Source organism: Peromyscus californicus, unplaced genomic scaffold (genome assembly GCF_007827085.1).
Source record: "Peromyscus californicus insignis strain IS unplaced genomic scaffold, ASM782708v3 Scaffold_22__1_contigs__length_63687245, whole genome shotgun sequence".
Taxonomy (NCBI): Eukaryota; Metazoa; Chordata; class Mammalia; order Rodentia; family Cricetidae; genus Peromyscus; species Peromyscus californicus.
The window spans coordinates 9,155,226-9,179,059 of NW_026294525.1; the positions used below are offsets into that span (position 1 = coordinate 9,155,226).

Sequence of the window (23,834 nt, forward strand, 5' to 3'; positions counted from 1 at the left end):
TAATTTCAACCCCTAGCACCCATGTGACAATAGAGCAGCAGTGGTAGCCACCCGTAATCCCAACACTCGAGAGGCTTACACAAGGGATCCCTGTGGTAAGCTGGCTAGCCAGACTATAATAATTGCCAGGCTCAGCAAACAACACTGTCTTAGTACATATAGTGAAGAGTGAGCAAGAATGATACCCAACACCAATCTCTGGCCTCTACACACAAGTGTGCCTCCACACATGCAAATACACATGCATACACGCACACTACACACATACACATAAGTAAAATCAAAGAGCAATCCCCGCCTCTCATTAATGGATCCATGGACACATAGCTTGAAATCTGATGACTGCAAAAGGTCTCATTGCCCCATCAACGCCGATGGCTAGAACCTCAAAGTGCTTTAGCAAGGTCCTCTGACGAGTTTGATGTAATAGAAGCCTCCAGTATTTTTCCGTTCCTATGCCCTCAAATTTGGAAAACTGTGAGTCAGTTAACTAGCATCCCCTCATCACATTTCATTCCCCTAGCCATCTTAAGACCAGAGAAACACATGGCAGCCTCAAGCTTTTTCCCTAGTGACTTCCTGTAGAGCTTTGGGAACTTTACAACCCTCTTGGAAGTTTGGACATAAAGCCAAGGTCCAAGCAACCCTCTGCAACATTGTTGCTTAATTTCTCATTCTCTTATTTAGGACGTGTTGAAGCCCATCCACATGATTTCAGGGGCTACAGGAGACTGGGACTAGGCAGGTCACAGCCTGGTAACCCATTACAACTGAGCCTCCTAATATGAGAATGTGCCAGGGACAAGCAATAGGCTCTCCGCTACCAGCCCACATGTCTTTTGACTGTATTCCACTCTAAGAGAATTTAAGAATGCCAAGGAATTGAAGTTAAGGCTTTATATAACCAAGACCTCAAGTGCTCTCAACTGAAATGACTAGAAATTTCTGAAGGCCTCTTAGTCTTTAGAAGCAATCTGTGGAAGGGCTAATGATACCACTAAATGCCTCTTTCCCTTTTAGTACAGCAGTGGGGTAGTGTAAGTTTGGTGGACTCTCCAGGCTGCGGAACACCAGGCAAACACTGGCATTAGCCCCAGAAATTGCTGCTTCAGACTAATGGCTTTGCTCTTTAACTTGTATGGTGAGACGCCCAGTCACTGCCTCTTGGCTGGCAAGACTTCTTCTCTGCTCATGGCAAGACATTTGTTTTGGAAACTGAAAAGTGTGATGTTAATTTAAGCTGTTGCTTGTCTCCACTCAGTAACATATTAATCCAACTGTCTCGTTAATGCAGTTCATTAAGGGCATGGGAAAAGATGGCTCAGGAAGGGAATAGCGCATACTTCAGCTGCACAGAATTTTCAGTTGAAATTGTTTTGATTGCTGAGAAAGAAGAGGGGAGAAACCAATTTCTAGATCCCAATTCTTTGAGGCTAATGAAGTTGGAGAAGATAACTGTAGACAGACAGCTTTGGTTCTGCAACTTTGTCACGGCTAGTGACAGCATTCACCAAGCTGGGCCGTTCAGAATTTAGGAAACTATGCACGTTAAGGTCCAACCACCCAATGTCTTCAAAAGACTGGCCACAGGGCTGGGAACATGGCTCAGTGGGTAAGAATTCTTGCTGTACAAGCATGAGGACCTGAGTTTGGAGCCCCAATACCCACATAAAAAGCTGGGCGTGGCTGTACATATTGTGACCCAGGTATTTGGGGCTGGAGACAGACAGATCTACATTCTCACTGGCCAGCCAGTCTAACTGAAATAGTGAGCTTCTGATTCAGAAAGAGATGCTGCCTCGGGGAACAAAGGAGAGGTGATGGAGGAAGACACTAGCTGTCCTCTGGCCTCTGTGAGCACACGTGTGGACGTTGGCACACTCGTGTGTACACACTTGCTGAAGTCCTCTGTTGAGCACTAACAGATCTCTGGTTAGTGTGAACTTTTGAAAATTAATATGTATCTAAATAAAGTGGACTCACTAAATTACTCCAAATGGAAATTTCACCCAGGGAAGTGTTTTCTTAAAATGCACCACCTTAGCCAGGCCAAGGCTTAGTTACGCTGCCTTCAAAGGCAAAAGTTAAAATCAACTCCGATTAAGGACGTAACACTCACCGACAAATCGTTTCTTTCCAGCCAGATCGAATTCTTCCTCTGGGAAGGAGCTGACGGTGCCTTGCTCTGGGATGACCTTCAGTGTGGCAGCGGTGGTCGAGGGCATGATGGTGGTCAGTGGCCTTGTGGTCTTAAGTCCATAATCTGAAAAGATATGAAGTCTTTGTAATTGGGTGCTACCAAAAGAGGCACTGATTGCAATCTAAGGATACTTAAGATTCAACTGTAGACACACACAAATACACACAAACACAGACACACCCCACACACCACACCAGACCTACCCCCTACAATATACACCAATTCACATACACTTACATATGCATATATATATCACATACTACACCACACATACAACTATACTACATACACAGACACCACACATCACCTAGATACCATGTATACCATACTCACATACATAGATATACACATACCACATGCAAATATACAGATGTTACATACAGGCATCCACACAACTGTACCATATATCACACATACCACACACAAAGACATACACACACACACACACACACACACACACACACACACACACACACACACTCACCAACTGCTATATACAGCTGCATATTAATAAAGAGAGAAAAAGAACAAAGAAATACATATACCCACAAAAATGAAGTTTAGGGAACAGAAAATGGGAGTCCTTCAGAAATTTCCAGACCATGTGCGTGCCCAAAGCTAGTCCTTACCTGAATTTCTTTTCCTTTTAAAGCTATAAAAGACCACATCAGAGGCCAGGTGGTGGTGGCGCATGCCTTTAATCCCAGCACTTGGGAGGCAGAGGGAGGTGGATCTCTGTGAGTTCGAAGCCAGCCTGGTCTACAGAGCGAGATCCAGGACAGGCACCAAAAACTACACAGAGAAACCCTGTCTCAAAAAACAAACAAACAAACAAAAAAAGATTACATCAGGGTGAGAGAGATGTCTCTCATGTCTCAGTGGTTTAAAGCATTTACTGCTCAAGCAAAGGACCTGGATTCAGTTCCCAGCACCCATGGCAGGTCACTCACAACCTTCTACACCTTCAGTTCCAGGGGACCTGGCACCTTTGGCCTCCATAGGCACTTGCATGCATGTGATGCATATAAACTCACACAACACACATATGTACACATACATAATTAATGAATAAGTATAATATAAATAAATCTTTTAAAAAATCACATCAGAAAATAAATTTATATTTAAAAAACCTTGGGACTGGAAAGATGGCTTAACAATTAAGAGCACTTGCTGCTCTTACAGAGGACTCAGGTTTGGTTCCCAGCACCCATATCAGGCAGCTCACAACTGCCTGTAACTCCAGCTCCAGGGGATCCAGCGCCCTCTTCTGGCCTCCAGAGTCACTGCACTCAAGTGGTGTATATACATACACTTAGATATAACACACACACACACACACAAAATTTAACAAATGAATACTTTTTTTAAATGTAGGTACAGACTTTTTTGGGGGAGAAGACTGGGACTAAAGCTCTAAAAATAACTAATCTTTTAATATTTAAAAGAGAAAATAAAACTGATCCCCTCCAGCTGCTCAAAGATAGTAAGAAAGGCAGTGTTTTCCAAGGTGCTGGGGAATCTTTCCTAACACCTGACGTTTTTCTTTCAGGTCAATCCTTATCTGGAAACTGCAATAGGTTCAGCCACAGAGTCTCCCAACTTAATTATGAATGAACAAACCATCAAAGGCAACATCATTCACGGGATCGTGGCTCAGGACGCCTGACACCAGCAGATGAATGGAAGCCTGTCCTAAGCTTGGACAGCAAAGGTCCACACAAGGTGGGCAAGTCTCCCAGGGGAGCTTCTCAACTGTAGAGGTAATTACAGAAGAGACCAGACAACCCCAGGGCCCTGTAACAACCAAGGGCAGCTGCCATTTCTTAAGGGGGCTGGTGTAGCTGGGTCAGGGGCATTTTGGGATATGGAATTTAACCACTTGAAAACCATTGATTTCTGTGATAAGAAATCAATGCATCTGTAGCTTCATCTGTGTTATTTAATTGGAAAAAGAAAGCTTGAGGAAGAACTAAGAGGCTCCATGCCGAACTAAACCACATGGCTTTGCCAATAGAGCTGCTGCTGAAGGGCAAGTCTAGCGGTGGCAGCAACGGGGTGCGAAGGGACTGGTTTGGAAGCGGCACCAGCTCTGCAAGCTGGCTGTTTTCCTTTAGATCCAACACGAATTTGAGAGTGACTCAGGAGAGGGGGTAGTTACCACCACCGTCCCAGAGAAGAAAATGCAATAAGGATCAAACACTTCTAACTACAATAAGACCTTGCGGTGATCAAAAAACGAAGCGTGTACTTTGGGATCAGCTCCATACCGTCATCATACACAACATAGTCCTCTTCCGTGGGTGGGGCCGTGTCAGTCTCCAGGCCCGAGAAGTCATCTAGGGAGGAAGAGGGAACAGGACAGATCATCACGGGCCCGTGGCTCTTCCCAGGATTCTCAGAATCCTCCCAGAAATCAGGCACCAAGACCAGTGTCACCTCACTTTCGCAGAAGGAAGATCATCAGAACCCCAAAATGGAAGCCAGGCTTCCTCTCTTTTAGATCAGAGAAAGGCAACCCAATCAATACCCTTTGCGCAGGAGCAAGCACCCAGCTCTGTGTTCCTAGCACCCTCGGCTACCCTCCCACCTGTCTGAAAGTGCTCTAGCCCTGGAGGGAGGGCCGCCATGCCCCTGCCACAAGCCTGGACACCTATGCTCAGAGATTAGACAGGACAGGGAGGCTCTGCAAGGCGATGAAAATCCCTTCCCTGGTGAGCTCTAGTTATCTGCCTATATTGTCCCCCTGCTTCTATGCTGCCATTAGAATATTCTAGAACCAGGTGATTCCCTGCCTCTTCTTGCCTCTGGCTTGACAGACTGCTCTCCCAGAGTGTACTGCACTTCTCTCTGTTGTCCAGGGCCTTGCCCTGCTGTAAGGCTCTTCCATTTTGGTTGAAATGTGACATTCCCTGCAACTGCAGTCATTTGATTGTAGAAGTTAAGTGACATGCTTCTCTAGCCCCTGCCCTTCTTGCCATGAGGGACCCTAGTAATTGCTAGGAGAAATATTTGTCAATCATCTGACATTGACTGAGGCTCGGTGGTTACCACTAGCAACGGCTGACTGAGAGCCAGAGGGACATGCCTCAGCCTCCTTCCCTGCTCCCTTGGTGCCCTAAAACCACCCCCACTTGTAAGCAGATGGCAGGCTCAGGGTTTTACAGAGACCCCTCTCTGCAGCCTCAATTCCCAGTTTAAAGCCCGTATTGTCTTAAGTCATTCTTTCTCATCCGTCTTTCCTGCCTGCTGACCTTTTACCACCAACCCAGGAAACTGACACTGATTGGATTCCTGAACTTGCATATGAACTTTGAATATGTTATGTCAATGGCTAAATTTCTCATTACGACATTACTAACCCCTAGACTCCTTAGGAGGACAGAATCGTACTTCGATGTGATTTATAGAATTATAAACGAGTTTTCTTTAATGTCGTCCATTTAATCATGAAAACTAGTATTAGAAAGCCAATAGTGAAGTAATGACTGGGCTGGTAAACAAGCATGTGGGTGTGGGTGGGGGTGGGGCAGTCAAGACAGGTGACTGATTTAAGGAAATAGAAGGACTTTTTTTTTTTTTTTTTGCATTATCTGGGCAGTTCAGTCTGAAATCGCTTAGATGCTCTGCGATGGTGTTATCCCCACCTGGCTGTACAGAGTGATCGCTATGGTGGAAAAGTCTTGGATCCAAAGAATTTCCTATCCAAACAACTCAAAGAAACCCCTCTCCCCTCTTATGATCTGAAGTCCACAGCCATGGTACAGAACTCTCTGGACACAATGCCCTCTTGAAAGGGATGATGGGCTGACAGAAGGAAGGGGTGGTGGCTACCAGATGCCTTGCAGACTCTAGGTGCTCTCAGTGTGTGCTGTGTAAGTTCATCGTCACAGCACATGCTTGGGATAATTGTCACACTCACTTCTCAGGCTCCACACCGAGGCTCTGAGAGGACGTACAGTGACCTGAAGCTACACAGGGCGGAACACAGACCTTGAGCATCAGCCTCTGTGGCTCAGAGACCATGTGCTTTCCTACTCCATCAAACTGCCTCTACCTTCTAGACACTAAACAAGCTGATCCAACTATCTGTAAACCTGTGTTGTTGACTCAACATTTCACTGTGAAATGAAAGGGGAACAGTATATAAATTCCCATTTCCAGGAAACCATATGCACAATCTGGCATATTTTTTTTGCCATGAGATCTAATTTACATAGTGATGTTTCAGTGTATCCCATGGTGAGTATTACAGTGCCAAAGTGAGCTACAGTGGAGGGCGGGGGCACTCTGCTGTTGCCTGCCTGGCATCTTCCGAACATTGCAGCAGGAAACTCACAGCTACCCTCAGCTGCTCAAGACAGGCTCCAGCATCCTGGAACATCACCTTAGCGTGATGTGCTGACAGTGAATGTTAATCAGGCCAGTTCCAGACCATCCACCCTTCAAGGGCAGGATGGTCATCTTGTGAAAAAAATCACAAGCATGGTCATTACTATATATATTATATTATATATATATTACATATATATATTATATATAACAAAATATATTATTATTATCCACAGGCCAGGGCAACATCAACATGCTTGCATCCAAGATAAAATTACTTCTGAGCCAAGTCAAATCTGTTTTCAGGTTCATGGTTTGGGTTTATCTTGCTGTCGCCTAACCACCATTATCTTTCCTCTGTGAATTTAGCTTTGAGGAGCATAGTGTGGCTTTTCTATTGATCATTTCCATTCCATTTTCATTATGTCTCCAGGTTTTAAAAAAATGGACGAACATGTATGGTTTTTTTTTTTTTTTTTTTTTTTTGCCTATCTCAGGACAAACAGGAACAGGTGAAGCAGAGCTCTCTTTGTGGACCCCGTGTCCATGGCAACTCCTTGAACTGCTGAGATGACTGGTGCTTCGGAGGAAGTCACATGTGCTACCTTACAGGTGATAACCAACACAAGGCCTCTGGCATAAGTGAACATCCCACCAAGTCATTTAATGCATTTCTCAAGTCAAATAAAAATCACTTAGTTTATTTCTGTGTTGTCTACCATCTTCTCTCTGAGTAAATGTGTCTTCTCTGTGTAATGACTGTACATCCACATTTTGTTAGAACTGATGACCACTTGATTCTACCACACAAGACCATCTGGAACTCTGTAGAACTGGGTATCCTGTAATCTAACCCAGAGCACTTGTCAAAAGTTTGATCTTCATATAAAAGTGGCTTCCAGTCATTGGCATGTTGGTGCAGCCGAGTCTTTTCAGTACCTCACCCGTGGTCACGCAAAACAACAAATGCATGATGTCTCCAAGGAATTAGGACCTCAGCTCCAGAGACATTGACATAGTTTTTTTAAAAGTTTGTTCTCCGTAGAAATTTAGAGAGAGGAACGAGATACCAGTCATGGGAACTTGGGCACATTCCCACATGGTATGGTGGGTCCACTGCAAGCACATCCTGATTACTCAGTTCTTTGTATTTTCTGTCAAGAGGGTGAGCGTGGCAGGCTGGAACTGTTTTCTATAATGATGGATGTGTCTCTCCAACATGTAACGAGGTCACGCTACAAATTCTTGAATGTTCAGTTGGCTCAAAGTACTTCCAAATATGTGTAATTTCACCCAATCTACTGTAGAAAGAGCCTGGAAAACAAAGATCACTGGCTTTTATTTCCCAGCTAGAAAACCCAGAATGCTTGCATCTTAAGATATTTAGATGCCTCAAGATGATAACATGGTACCCAGAGAAATTAGATACATGACAGAGCCTATTATCTCAGCTCTGGGGTTCACTATTGAACAGAGAAGTCAATTCTAGCTAAAAAATACAAAGGAAAACCATTTTGTGTGTGTGTGTGTGTGTGTGTGTGTGTGTGTGTGTGTGTGTGTGTGTGTAAAAAGGGAGGGATAAATGCAATAATATACAGGAAACAAGCATGTCATGTACATCTATGGCCACAGGGAAGCACAGCATCCATAACAAATGAGGAAATATCCATAAATAACAGAGTTGCTGGCATGACTGAACAGCTCAGGGTTATTCCTAGAACATTTCTTGAAAGCAGTTTTCAAAGGAAAAGAGGAGGAGGCATGATTTAAGCAAGGGAGCCAAGACTTGGATGTTTGAAAAGATGCTTTAAAAGCTGCAGAGCTGAAACAAAACACCAGGACTTTACAAACGGAATGGAATGTCCAGCTGAAGCAGGGTGAGTAGAGGGGTTTGGAATAGCCCCCCGTTGGTACTCTTCAGGACCACCAGTACAGGCTCTAAATCATCACCGTGGTAACAACAAACACTCAGGTTCCCAGGCTGGGGAGTGTGGCAGACAGGCTGGTGTCTGGCTGATTTTAGCTGTGTGCAGAGGGAGCCACAGTGTAGGCATGGTGAGTGTGCGTTCCTGACAGAACTCTACTTAGCAACGAAGAAGGTGATGCGGAAGGACCGTGAAAGGGAAAGCTAGAGCATGGGCGAGACCCGGGTGCTTCTGTGGGTTCTGTAGGGGAGCCAAGGAACAGGCTTCCTTCCTCTAATGCTGGGGCCTGACGGGGACCACCTCTGCTCCGAATGCCATCGTAGTGATGACAGAGCATCCGCAGCTGAGGCCATTACAGAGGCACTCCGTCGACAAGGGAGGTGTGTGTGATAGAGTTGGCGAGCAGGTTTTTCTAGAGCAATCGGACTCTGCTGTTTTCAAATCTCCAGCCATCTTTGGAACTAAGTTCCTACCCGAGAGGCCATTAAGCACTGTGCCTGGCTCAGGGTCATATTTGATAAGGACACGTTAAACTGGAAACGAGTGGACAGAAAGCCACTGGGGCCCACTCTGAGAAACACAGGAAGTAAGAATCTGAGAGTGCTAGGTCAGTGGACCAAATTAGTGACACAGAGAACAGGAGCAACTCCAAGGCATGAAATGTAGGAAAAAATAAAGAGGATAAATCTAACAACAAGGGAGAGGACTCTGAGGGGTGATGGACAGATCTATGGTCTTGATGACTGGATGTGTACACAAGCCTTCTCACCCCAAACGCCTCAGACTGTGTTAACATGCACGGCTCTTTATACATCAACCACACCTCAGTGAGAAGGTTTTTAATCAAAATATTAAATAACTACGATTAGAATAAAAACAAGGAAGAGAACATTCAAGTTTTAGAAACAGCTAAAATAGAATACAGATCTCACTGAAGGATTTTAAAAATAACGCATAGTCCATTAAAAATGGCAGGGAGATGTGCCACTCTCACCAAATTTAATTTTTTCCCACAGGACTTTGTGTTTATTTGTACTTGATTTCAAAATGCTGCCTAGAGGTACATTAGTCTCTGTGCTGGACCAAGGAGGTCGAAGAGGGGTTACAAGGGAAAAGAGTTGGATGCATTGTGATTGGCAAAGAAAAGCGTTGACACTAATGCTAAGGAGACCTATTGGGTTTCATGCCAAATTAAAGTCTGGAGTAGAACAATGTGAATGAAATAACATGCTCCAGGGCCTTTAAAATGCAGACAAAGTAAAATGCCCAACAGCAGTGGTGAAATCAAATCCTAGGCAATCATTCTTCTGTTTACAACCAATTACTAAGCAATTGTCTACCATTATATTTCTACTTTCAGAAACAAACATATTAATGCATGCAGAAGGAAAAAGTCACTTTCATACTAAAAAGTTAAAGGTAAATCCAAGGGCCAGAGGGGAAGCTCGGCAGGTGAAGGGACGTGCCACCAAGCCTGATGACCTGAGTCCCATCCCTGGGATCCACGGGGTGGAAAGAGAGAACTGACTCTCACAAGTTGTCCTCTGACCTCCACACACATGCTCTGGTACATGTGTACCCAGCACCCTCCCCATAAACACATAAATGTAAAAAAAAAAAAAATGGGAAATTCAGATTTGTACTCACCAAATGAAGATTATAAGGATTCTCTCCCCAACACTCTCTCCCTTGGTTTGCATTTATTTCTTGGCTTTCTGCTGTGGACTTTTAAGATCTGTCCAGTTAATTTTGCACCTTTCCATGCACACTCTGCCTTGAAAGTGGATCCTCACTCTGAGCAAAGTGTTCATGCTCAGATTCATCAGGGCTCATCACAGGTAGCAACGCTCTGTGAGAATTCCTGGCTTGTAAATCCGTGCTAAGAGGAAGGGTCTTCCCTGCATTAGACTGAAAAAAGATCCAGGCTTTCCAGTCTCCATGTCATTCCGACCCAAGGGAAGAGCACATGTCTGCCCCCTCTGTGTCAGAGGAAAGCTTTGTCTGGGAAATCTGAACAGAAGAATGAGAAGGGAGGATGATGATGTATTCTTCTACCATGACCTGGACCTTCGCGGCTCCGGTTCCTCGGTGGGAAGACAGGCAGATATCAGGAGTGACTGGAAAGCTCAAATCAGCCACGGCAAAGCAGAAGTGGTGTGTTCTTCTGATGGAAACCCGGTACTCTCGGGAGAAGCCTCACCACCTGAGGCTGGCATTCGTCAAAGGGAAGGCTGAACACCGGAAGCGTTGCTGCCCAGCACACTGCTGGCTTTCCTGGAGCTCACAGGGAGACTGTTATCTGATGGGCCACTCAGTCAGAACCCAACAGACCTGATAAATCACATGATCACAGAACCAACTACCAATATTTCTTCCTCTCTCTCTCATACACACATGTGCGCACGCGCGCATGCACACACACACACACACACACACACACACACACACACACACACACACACCAATTCACAGTAGAAAGCACCTAGGGAAACATAGCCCAAACCAATAATACTAAGTTTCAATTGTTAGACAAACAAAAGACACCCTGAATTTTTAGATGAACAATAAATGTATATAGGTATACACCATATATACACCATATATATGTATATGTATATGTATATATATATACATATATATATATACACACACACATATGTGATGTGGTGCATCTCACACTGTATTTCTTAGTTGCTGAATCTGACAACACTGACTGGATCACAGTGTTGCAAAACAAAGTCCCTGGGATTCAAGACGCCTCTGACTGGCTGTCATTCTCCTTTGCCTAGTACTCCCCCGTTTCTGGCAGGCTCTGAGACCCACCTCTGACTTGCGGTATACTAGTCAAGTAAGTTGTCTAGACGAGAACAAAGCTGGTTACCTTCCTCAGGGTAGCACTCCGGGATCCCATTTGAGCCCATTATAAGGTTGCCAGCTTCGTCCTGTTGTTCCAGGGTCCCAGGGGGACAGGTAGGAGAAGGGGTGGTAGGTTCTGGAGTGGTGGTAGTGGTAGTTGTCCTCCGGGTAGCTCGGACTGTAGCTGTGGGACGCCTGGTGGTGGTTGTGCGGCGTGTGGTGGTGGTGGTGGTCCGGCGGGTGGTGGTGGTGGTGGTCCGGCGGGTGGTGGTGGGTTGAAGGGTTGTGGTGGTAGGCACCGTGGTGGTCATCGTCGTGGTTGGTGGTATGGTTGTGGTGGGAGGATGAGTAGTTGTTTTGATGACCTCCAAACCCACCAAGGGCTTCCCTCCAAGACTCAAGATGGGTTTATCCTGGGCACTGGCCAGAGGTTTGCCATGTCTCCCCCTGCCCAAAGAGGGGGAGGCCGTCGGGACTCACCATGGGAGTTCCTCCCAGATCTGAAATAACATTAAGCAAGAGATATGCAACAAGGTGAAACAATCGGGGGCCAGAAAACACAAGAGAGTGTCTTCTCGAAGCTTATGTGTGCCTATGCTTTAATCAGTGAAAGGCGGAGGAGTAGCTGCTTGTGCATCTGCAGTGGTGGTATTTGCTGCTATCCAGAGAGGTGGGCTTGGGGGTCTGTCCATCATTCCCACTATAGAACTATATAAACTCTCAAGTCAGTGTGTGCCATTCCCAGAGAACACTGTCTGTTAAGGGAAGCAGTTCTTTGCCCTTTGTTTCTGCTCCTAGGGGAGAAAACATGCTAGGCTGGGCCAGGGCCCACAAACATTTCCACAAAAGTCCAGAGAGTAAGAATTTTAAGTTTTTCAGGCCAGATGGAGCTACTCAACCCAGCCCTTGCAGGGCAAAACACACAAGCGACAATGCATAAACAACGCACAAGCCATGAGCTAGAGGATACATAAATAAATGTTCCTGTATTCCAACGAAGCTTTTGCATATGGACACTGAAATGTGAATTTCATATAGTTTTGCTATGTCACAAGACATTCTTCTTTTGGGGCACAGAGGAAGAATTGTTTTAAAAATGTAAGAAATATTCTGGGCTCACAGTCTTCCAAATCAGGCCGTACAGAGGTTGGCCTGTGTGCTCTGCTTTTCTGACCTGAGCTCTAAATGGCCAAGCTCAAGAACAAACTAGAGGACATTTCCAGAGGGTGGGGTCTGAAGAAATAGGGTGACTAAGGCCATGAGGAAAATGCTGTGTTCTCTCCCCATTTAGGGACCTTCTTCCCACATGGGTAAGAGTGACAAGACCCTGGGCAACCGTTAGAAACAAGGGGTGTGTGTGGTGAAGACCAAAGCTATTCCACAGCTCACTCAGCTTTTGTTCCTAGGAATCAGTCTCACTCACCCACGATGGTGCGACCATCTCCCCCGAGTCTCACCCGGAGAGGATTGCCATGTGAGTCTTGGAGGTATCTCCCCTCAGCATTGAAGACCAATCCACGATCCAGGTCCACAACCTAACCAAGACAACACAGATGGAAGGAAGTACTGGGGAGCCCCAAATGTTCACATCCCCAGCTATGTGTCCAGACATGTGAGCATCCACAGGGGGGAAAAGAAAAGGACACAAGACGGAAGCAAGCTTGTCACTTTCACTTGCAAGGTTTGCAAAATTAGGTGCAATTGTATCTTGTATTGTATTGCTTGCATTGTAACACAGCTGCTCACCTATATGAACTGTTTTGCTTCTGAAATATGCAAAAGACATCCCAGGTATTTTGCGTCAACCAGTTAGTACATCGTAAACAGGAACCAATCTAAGGATCCCTCAACTGATAGACGAGCTTAAATAAATAATGGGCCATCGGCATCCAGGAGAGGAATGTGTGAATCTTGTATATAGTGACCTAATTTCATGCATACCCAGGTAACAGGACTGATTATTTTGAAAAAAAAAAAACAATGCACTTTATACATAAGCTTGAAAATGTCAAAGACACAGGTTCTGGAAGGGTATTCACCAAGTTGTCACCAAGGGGTCACTTCTGAAAAGCAGTTTGGAGTATAGAATGTTTGTTTCCTTTTCTAGTATTCCTTATCTTTAATGATCGAATGAACAGATATCACCAATTGCTTTAAAAATATGAAATGTTTTCATTGTGCTACTTATGTTAAAAATAAAATTTTGATTATTGAATTAAAAAATTTTAATTTATTGAAATATTATAAAATATAAAATACATACAGAAATTTCTTATTCTGAGAAATTATAAAACTTAAAAATTTCTCATTTTCCCTCTGAGGAAGAATCTCATGCTTTTCCCTGATAGTCCCTTAAGTGTGGTGGTCCTGGACCAGCAGCATCCTCATCTATTAGTGACTTCAGATACACAATGGCCTGACAGGGCCCCAATGAACTCATGCTGAGAAACACCCGGAACCCCTCTCTACATACCCATGATGCAAAAATCATCCCGAGACATTTATTGTAGATCCTACTTTCAAAATTATCTCTGGCCACCTCTCAGCCTTTGGCTAGGATAGTGTGTAGTGTCAAGACCTTTTTCAATTCAGAACCATTTATAAAACTATTCTGTTTTGATTGGCATGGCTCTCATCTTTAGGTCACCTGTGATGAAAATTTTCCGTGACCCTCAGTATATTTTTTTAAACCTTTTCATTTTAAGTAGAAAGCTTGACCAGCAATTCCACAGTGAGATTTTTTTTGTTCTTTCAAAGAATATTTTCAAGTCCTGCATATTGTTTGATATTCACTACAGTCAACCCACAAAACTCTCCTAAACATTTGTCGTAGCCCCAGGAAGGAGTTTAGCATATTTGTTGTGTAAACAAAAAAGCACTATGACATATTTTCAATTCAGTCAGACAATAATCGGATTCTAGGGATTAGCTGATCAAACTGTCTACTTGGTGTAGAGTTTTTCCTTTGGATTAACTGTCTCTTTTACAAAGGATTTGAGACAACTAACAGAAAATACATGCAACATCAAATTATACACTAAGCTAAAAATAAAAATTAAATACAGGGAGGGACATAGGAAAAGCCATTCTTAGGCTCTGGGTAACTGCTGTGGTGGGACCACGAATTTCTCTTATCTTCCGGTTAATCAGGACAAATCATTCCACAGTGAGGTTTTCCAAGGCCAAGCCTCACTGATCACCAAAGACTTTCTAGACATTGAAAGCAATTATATTTAAGGCAGTTAAAACTAAAGATGAAAAAAGAGAAAGTTTCTATTGTGGAGTGGCTATCACACTGGCTGAACATGACAGATATCCTCAGTTTACCAAGTAGAAACATTTGACTTTTCCTCTTTCTTAAGCTGTTAAAATCTTAGGTAGACAGGATGGGGCACGTATAATCCCAGTGCCAGAGAGGTTATGAAGCAGGAGGATCTCAAGTTTGAGGCCAGCTGGAGTACACAGAAAATTTATCAATAAGAGAGGGGAAGGGAGGGGAGGGAAGAAGAGAGAGAGGAGAAGAAGGGGAGGGAGAAAGGGGAGAGGAGAGAGGAGGGGAGAAGAAAAGGAGGGGAGGAGAGGGGAGGGGAGAGGAGGAGAGGGGAAGAGAGGAGTGGGAGAGAAGCGGAGAAGGGAGGAGAAGGGAGGGGAGGGGCAGACTACTTGATTTCCTGGCACACGGCATCTATGATTTTCTCTTCCCAACAGCATAAGAACACCTTGAGCATGTAAAGAAGTTTACCTTACCCACTTTGTTCCTTGAGGACCATTGATAATTCTTTGTCCGTTCGGTTTTCCAATACTACCAGGAGGTATGTTCTCTTCTACTTTTGGTCTTCCATTATAACCTACACAGCAGGGAAAAGGGAAAAAAAAGTTCCAAGTAAATTCAATCTTCCTAGACCATTGACTTCATCAGACTGTAAGTGCGCACTTCATTTCCAACGAACACAAAACAGCATTTCCACCAATAGCGTCTACGTATGAGATCATGAGCTCCTACTGTGACTTCTACAGAAGGGGACACTCAAGTGACAGCCGGACAGTGCTGGGGGACAGAAACTGGGCCTCCTAAGTACCTTTGTACATGAAGTGTAAGACCTTAGTAGCTCTAGCCTCATTTTCACCTGAAGAACGGGAAGGCGTCGGAACAATGGAGATGATCTCTAAGGAGTTTGAAAGGCCATCAAACAGGACAGCTATTTCCAGCTGACCCCTGTCCCAGGTCTCTGTAGTCACGTGGTGTTGTCCCAGGATGCTGGGCTCTGCAGTACAGCTTGAGAAGTATTGACTGAGTTGAGTTGGACCAGCTCTTCTGGGGGACAGCGGCATTTATTCTCAACTGGGAGACTCTGTGGCCCTGCCTGCCTTCAGGAGAAGTGTCAGGGCTTCTGACACCACTGCTTGTCAGACTTAGTTCATGCCTTCCCTTGTAGAGCAAGCATGTATTGGGTTCTAGTACATGCAGGACATTGGTAAACTCTACATCTGTTAATGTGGCTGTCACTTTAAAAAGTCATAGTAGAAAAACTATCCCAACATGGGCCAATGCATCAAGCAAATTAGCAAATGCTGTCAGGTGTGGCAATTCATGCGACCTCAGCTCTCAGGGGCTAAAACAAGAGAATTTCCTTACCTTGGAAGGCCACTTGGCTATACAGTAAGTGCCAGGCCAGTCTGGACTACAGAGTGAGGCACTGTCTCGAATGAGTTAACGAATCAGTAAAGAATACCACCAGATTCTAACACACTTGTTGAAGATGTTCTAAGAAACTCCAGTTACATGGGAAAGAAGTGCAAGGTTCGACTGAACGCAAAGGTATCACAAATGCCTTCGACCCTGCCCTGCAGGTTTACTTGGACCCTAGTTCATAGCTGTCTATGTTCCATTGTCTGTTACAGAATTCAGGGCCTAGCCTGACCCAACTCTATGACAACTGTACCACATGCTTTCTGCAGGTTATAGACACCATTTGGTGAATGAAATGTCTAAGCAATTCCTACAGAAGGCATTTGAAATTGAACTAGGGTTTATTTGGTTGAGTTTTATATGCAAAAGATAAGGATGAACCAAGCAGAAGACAAGCCAGTATACACACACACACACACACACACACACACACACGCGCGCGCGCGCGTGCGTGCACACGCGCGTACACACACACACACACATGTACATACATACACACACGTATACACACATACACATATATATAAACATACACATACACATATATACACACAAATATATATACATATATACATACACACACACACACACACAATATGTGTTATTAGTGTTGGTTCCTTAAATATGTTCTGCCAAGTGAATAATTGAAAATAACATCTGGCTATGACACATCTTCACAGCTGAAGGGACAGTTTGGAGGGTGACAGGATACTGGGCTTCATGTTAGGAGCCCCAATGCAGCTCAGACATCTCCGGTTGATGTGACTTGAAGTCGGCAGTTCTGGACTCTGAGGGTCAAACCCATCTAAAAGCAGAGAGGCCACAGGGCAAACCCATCCCCGCCCCCAACACGCAGCTAAACAAACAAGTGGGAATGATGCCTGCTTGGGTTATTGGGGAAGCTTAGTCACATAAAATAAGCTTTAAAATGAACAAACAAAAAACCAGTTTGAACCACTGAGCCCTTTCTAGAAAGAAACAGAACAGGTTGGGTGGCCCTAGGTGAGGACCAGTTACCTTGTGTAAGCACGGGTCTCGGGGGCTGGCGCGAGACTGGGGTCCGGAATCTCCGCTGCATCCGCTGGCGCAAGGAGAGCATGGGGGTTGTGGAGGCGTAGCTGGGAGGGGCGCGGGTGGTATACCTTGGCCAAGAGTGGGTGCTGGAGGTGGGGCTTGCCGTAGCAGGGTTTCGAGGCTGGTACCGGGGAGATGGGTGTGAGACTATTGAAGGGCTACCTGGTGGTCGCCTTCCAGGGATGGTGTTCTCTTCCTGCACAAGGCTCCCTCCCTGGGGAGCCAAAGCAATGGCAGCCCTGTCCTTGTCAAAGTTTCTGTCCCCATACTTGTCGCCCCTACGAGAGGAGGAAGCAGGCCACTTTGAAACAGAGGTAGACAGAGAGTCTTCCTTGCCTTTTAAAACTCCTTCGTTTTCCTCTTCCTCCTCCTCCTCAGCGAATACTGACTGCTGAGATTCAGGTGGCAGGGGACCCTTGGAAGGTGAGATCTTCTTCACTGGTGTGGCCTGGCCCCCAGCCCTGCTGGAAACCTGGGTCCGGGGATGGGAGCTACCAGGCCGACTGGGCCTCACAGAGGCTCCCGCATGGCTGGGCTGAGGGCTGCTATCACCGTTCCCCGGCTGGGAGCCCCCCTGCCGATGTCTGAGAGTGGATAGGTTGGCATCCTTGGCACGAGCCGAGTGAGTGGGAGCCCGGGGATCTGGGGCCTCCACTTCTGTGCTGTTATCCTCATAGCTGCTCTGGGAATCCTCATCCCCACTCTGGGGAGCCGCGGGGAGCATCCGACGGGAGTTCACTGTGCGTAGGCGGTCACGCAACAGCTTGGGTTGGGAAAGTGACCTGTCGTCATCCTTGCTCTGAGAACTGGAAACCTCTGAGCTGCGGCCAGGGGCCATTCTTCGGGGAACAGTGGACCCGGGGAAGGGCTGTGATCTTGATGCTGGAAGCCGATCAGGGGACAACTGGCGGCTGGTAGGCCCTGGGGATATTTGGTGAGCATCTTCGTTGGTGCTCTGTTGAAAGTCTTGTACCTTGGAGGACAGAGGGGATTTGCCCTCAGGATGTACACCTGCTCCAGCAGCTTTGGGGTTTTCTGGGGTGGGGTCCTTCCTGTACAAGCTGGCCCCTCTCTGGGGACCTCTTCTTAGGGTGTCCCATCCCCCAGAGGCTGGGTGCCTGGAGGAGGAGGAAGGTGTACGATCGTTGACCACAGTACCTGAAAGTGGCTCTTCATCCTCGCCATCTCCATAGACATCAGAGCCAGGCCTGGTGTGGGATGCAGGCTGTGAAGGAGCCCTGGTGAGGACTTTCGGAGCTGAGGTAGACTGAGGGGACTCAGACGGCTGCAGCCTTAGTCCCCGGAATCTGGAGAATCTGTTCGGATTTCTGCCGTGGGCAGTGAAGGGTTTATTCCGTGTCAAACTGAAGTGCGCCAAGGCAGGCCGGGTCTGTTGGGTCTGTGCAGTGGCCTCAGCCTGCCTTCTGGTGTCCCCGGCGTGTCTGTCACCGGCTCCTCCGCCATCAGAAGGGTCCTCTTCCTCGGAGCCTTCTGTCAAGGCCAAGGGGTGCGAAGAGCCGGAGGGTGACACGGCAGTCCGGGAAGGTGTGTGGGAACTGGAGGCAGGGGCATCCTGGCGGTCTTTCCAGCCCCTGGAAAGCTGAGATCTGGAGTGTGGTCTGGTGGACCCTCTGTGCAGTGGGAAAAGTCCCGAGGGTTGGGCTGCAGCCCTGGAATCTTCCTCACTGGTGGAAGAATGAGAATGTGTCGATGCAGAGGACTCTGCTTTTGCCCCTGGGAGCACCCGACTTTTGTCCCTGAGCATATGAGAAGCCACATGGCGGCTAGGCGTCGAGGTTGGCTGGGACCTGACTGGATCCTTAGGTGACTGGGAAGAAGCAGCTTTAGGGTCAGGGGAGACATCTTGATCATCCTCATTTTGGTTCACAGAATCATTGTCTGTAGAGCTGAGCCGGGAGTAGGCAGAAGAGGCTGTCACTGAAGGTTCAACTCCTGGACGAGGGTGGGGAACCAGTGAGGGGCCACGCCTGTCCATCCCTTCCTTGCGGGGAGGCACTGGCGGGCCAGCCCTTGATGGAGTCCTGCCAGGAGCTGGAACCCAAGGACCAGATCTACTTGGTACCCTCAGGGGTCGCCTCTGGTCTAGGGTCTCCAACCGTGATGGATGAGGATCTTCAAGGGAATCCAGTTCCTCTTCACCAGTGACTTCTGTGGCCTGGGGATCCAGCTCTCCTGGTTTAGAGCGAAGCTGGGTTTTCCTGGGCAGCCCACCGTTAGCCAGGATTTTGTTCTTTAAGTCAAGGAGAACATCCTTGACATTTTTGGCTGGGGGAGTGTGTTCTGAAGAAGCTGCAGCTTTGGGAGCAGGGGAAGAAGGCTGAGGTTTGTTCCTCCCATCCTGGTGTGGGCTGGCCTCCGGGGAACTGGCTGGAACAGATTTTTAAAGGATGGGTGTCAGAGGAGGTTCAGTAGTAACCACCATCCAGTGTGGAGGTGTTCTGAATTTCTCATTATAACTGCTCACTTACAATTCCTTAGAACACCAAACAGGCACATTCCCAATTATAACATTCTTTTTGTTGTTGTTTTATTTTTACTTTAGATAGCAGAGTTCTAGAATGTATGTGTGGATTGAATCAAGGGACGCCACAGTTTATCATTTGAAGAAATTCTGGAATGAGTGCCCTCCGCATCTAGGGAGTCTGCAGCCTCAGATTCAGCCAATCTTGCTTCAGAAATGTTTGAGGGAAAAAAAATGTGTCTGTACTGACCATGTATAGATTCATTTTCCCCCTGAAATAACATAGCATTCACACAGCATTTCCACTATATTGTTGTGTAAGTAAGTTGAAGTGTATGGGGAAATATGTGTGCGGGTCCTGTGCAAACACTCCTATTTCAGAAAAAGGACTTTAACGTCTGCAGAGCTGGTATCATTGGGGGTGTTGGAACCAACTCCAAAATACTGAGGGATGACTATGAGTCACTGGTTTTGTAAGTGCAAGATCTTATGTAGGACTTTCTTAAGCTAATCATCAGTGTGTTAGAAATGTAGTATGGCTGTTCTTAATGTCAAGTGACCTGCATTCCAAGTTACAGTGGAATGACGGATGGAACTTGTAAGGGACGGGAGTGAGCACCAAGCTCATACACTCTGAAGCACCACAGGGATCCCTGCTTCCTCTCAGCATACTTTCACTTGCTTCCTCTCTGACTTCAAGTTTCTTTCATAATGGATGCATTTGTATCTTCAAAATAAGGCTTAAAATAGAGCCCCAAGTTGGCAAAATAATATCTTGAACATATCCTGTGATTCATTCTGTCTTGAGAGGACAGAGGGGAGGGAGGCTGTATTGGAAAGGAATTTATATAGCAACAGGGGGACCTAGAAGGAAGAAACATCTTTTTCAGTGTCTTCCTGCACGAAACTGTGGGTCTTCACAGCACACAGTGAAGGGGAGAGCTGTGCATATCCAGAATAAATGTTGAGACGTAACAAAGGAAGCACGGTCCACAAACAGTCCCCTCCCCCATCTCCAGATCTTTGTGAACTTGCTGGCTTTAATACTGATCAGACAAACCAAACAATTGAAAGTCTTCTGAGAAATGTTACACTCCAAAATAATAGAAGACAAAGTGAACGTTTTAATGCTTGCAGCAGAAGGCTAACAATTAAAATGCCATATTAAGCTTGGAAACGTGTTCTTTCCCTCCCAATATAAGCCCCAAACTAAATACTAAACTAAAGTAATCATGTAACTAGTATGTTGATAATGCTGTAAATAAGTTATTAATATCAGTAGTAACATTTTAGTTTTTGGAAAGATTGATTTCAAACGGGATTGCAAAATACTTTGGAAATAGCTGAGCAAACTCAGCCCTGAAAACCCATCAACTGAGCGTTTCTAAACCCAAAAGCATGATTCAAAGTAACACAAAACAAATAGCAGGAATGAAAGAGGGAAAAGCACAAATACGCAATGCTTACTTGTTGGTATAGTGACAATGAAGGCCTTGGAGTGTGGCCCCTGGCCTCTCCTGTTTGTGGCCCGGATTTTGAACAGATAGCGTTCCCCAGGCTGCAGACCGTCCACCAGGGCAGAAGTAGTGTGTCCAGAGAAGGTGAGGGACTTTGCTCCAAATGGTTTGAGAGCCGGGGCATATGAAAGAATGTATTCTGAAATGATTTGGCAGACGGTTGGAAGGAAGAAAATGAACACAGTCCTGTATCCGGCAGACAGACAGTATGGGCAGGAATTAGAACACACATTGCTGAAGCTCACACCCTGGTGATGCACACCTGGCCAACAGCTGCAGCAGAAGAATGGGGTGCAAGGCCAGCTCACACTCATTAGAGCCCTCGGAAGTTACAAGCAGGCAGCTTGCTATTTTTAGCACATGAAACACACAGGGTGGGGGCAGTTATCTTTATACACCTGATCAAATATATATACACTAGTTTGGGGGGTTCCATTAATTTACGGACTTTCTATAGTGGCATTATGTATGCCAATGCAAGAAACCAAGGGACCCCAAAAGTGCTGACTCCCAAGAACTGGTTCTGAATAATTGCTCACATCACATTTCATTTACCAAGTGAAGTGACTTTTAGAATATTAACTCAGAAAAATGCCATATTTGTCATAAATCTTCACTCTTGTAAGAATTGTAAAAGTTTTTATTCACTCTGTGCTGCTGAGAATATTTCAGAATATTCAAAACTGTGAGGAAAAGCCACTAATAGGGCTGTACGGTTGGTTCCTAATGCTTCCATTTTTATTGGCTTGTCTACAAGCACATAATGCCCTTGGAGTCTGAAAACCATGCGCAATCCAGTATAAGGACTGTTTCTTTTATTACATGTGAATTTTGTTTATATTTATTTATATTTTTAAACTTGTTCTTTATATATTTTTTGAAATTAAAATATAGTTACATCATTTTCTCTCTCCCACTCTTACCTCTCCCAAGTGGTCAGCCCTGTAATCACGTACATATAAATAATATTAGATGGGCTGAGTAGGTTTTATGTATATATTTAGAAATATGTACATATATATATGAAACAATGAAAGCCAAAGGCATATTTCACAGTGTAATTTTAATGGTCAACAAAGAACTGTCCTTGCCTATTCTCTCAATGAATTTAAGATTCAAATAACATTCCAAGTTAATATGAGAATGGCCTCAGAACAAGCAATTAAATGAGTATGGGGAAGTCTTCCCCTTTCTCTAAAAAGTACACTAAAAAATTCCAACTAGAAATGTCTTTGCATCTGTCTGGGGAGACCCAGCATCCTTTTCTCGTAGAACTAGTCATTGTAGAGAAGTGAGAGAACCCTCATGCTATAAAATCACATATTTATGATTCCTTAGAGGATTAAGCACATCTAGAAAAATGCTAAACCGTGTCAAAAAGTGTGCTCTCTTACTATGCCCCCAGTTAATTATGAATTTTAATCTCACAATTATACCCATATGGAAACTCAACAGGGTTAAGATACACAAATCTTCCATCTATAAGAACTCAGTAGCTATCATTACTTCTGGCAATATTTAGCTGGTAACATGCGGCTTCCTTCGGCATTATTTGTGATAGGCACTAAGATGTGAGCTAGAAAAAGAATGAGTCAGTATTGTGAAAATAAACCCACTAGATGGGCAGTGGCTGCTGTTGTCAAAAGCTGAAAATCTAATCTGCCGAAAAGGTGTCTTTACTCCTTTTCAGAGGCCTTTCCAGCATTGCGGTCCTTATACACGGGGTCAGTGCGTATGTTTTCAGAACAATCACAAGTTAAAGGGGCCAGTTAAATATATATTCTCTTCATTTGTTCCTGTGGGCGATGGGGACAAGCTAAGAGAATAATAAAAATCCATTCTTTCTAAAAAGTGAAAAGAAAATACGTATAGAAAATATCACACCAATCATCCTCCTGGAGACCCGTTTTCCTATGAAAAGGCACACTACATGTGAGCCAAGTCATCTTACAGTTGAATGAAAAAAAAATGAACCATTCAATAGTTTCCATCAGGAAATTCTCAAAGGAGACTGGTCATGGTTTTCTGTGTTTCTGTAAGCCTAAACAAACTGCCTAGAGCTTTTGGGTATATCAGACTTAAATTTGCCTCTCCCAAACCTAACATGGTAGTTTGAATGTAATTGGCCCCAATAATCTCATAAGGAGTGGCACTATTAGGAGATATGGCTTTGTTGGAATAGGTATGGCCTTGTTGGAAGAAGTGTGTCACTGTGGGGGTGGACTTTGAGGTCTTCTATGCTCAAGATACCGTCCAGTGTCTCAGTTCACTTCCTGATGCCTGTGCAAGATGTAGAAACTCAGCTCCCTCTCCAGCACCATGTCTGCCTACACGCTACCATGTCCCACCATGATGATAATGGACTGAACTTCAGAACTGTAAGTGAGTTTTCCTTTCTAAAAGTTGCCGTGGTCATGGTGTCTCTTCACAGCAACAGAAACCCTAACTAAGCTACCTAGTAACAATAGAAAGATTCCTGTCTCTAAACAAGGATTCCATCTTTCCTACCGTGAGGGCACACTTGTCAGCAAAGCCAGGCAAAACCCAATGTGAATCTTTAAAATGTCTTCAGATTTCTGAAACTTTTACATTGAAATGAAAATATTTCTGGGCTTCCCAACAGACTACTTTTCAGCTTCACTTGCTGTACATATCCCATTCTATTTTTATTCTTTTAAAGCTCTGATAATCTTTATCTCTATTTTTTTTATCCTTTTCTTGACCCAAATAAATCAATACAGGCTGAAATTTATGGAAC

General features: G+C 45.1%; 1 protein-coding gene across 1 annotated transcript in view; it reads right to left on the minus strand.

Moving 5' to 3' along the window:
* Fndc1 (fibronectin type III domain containing 1) overlaps nt 1–23,834 on the minus strand; it is a 61,331-nt gene that overhangs the window by 14,925 nt on the left and 22,572 nt on the right. Inside the window, 8 exon segments of the mRNA XM_052750868.1 lie at nt 2,120–2,263; nt 4,471–4,539; nt 11,339–11,759; nt 11,761–11,813; nt 12,737–12,848; nt 15,061–15,161; nt 17,021–19,465; nt 21,027–21,215. Coding sequence (XP_052606828.1) covers nt 2,120–2,263; nt 4,471–4,539; nt 11,339–11,759; nt 11,761–11,813; nt 12,737–12,848; nt 15,061–15,161; nt 17,021–19,465; nt 21,027–21,215 — 3,534 coding nt within the window.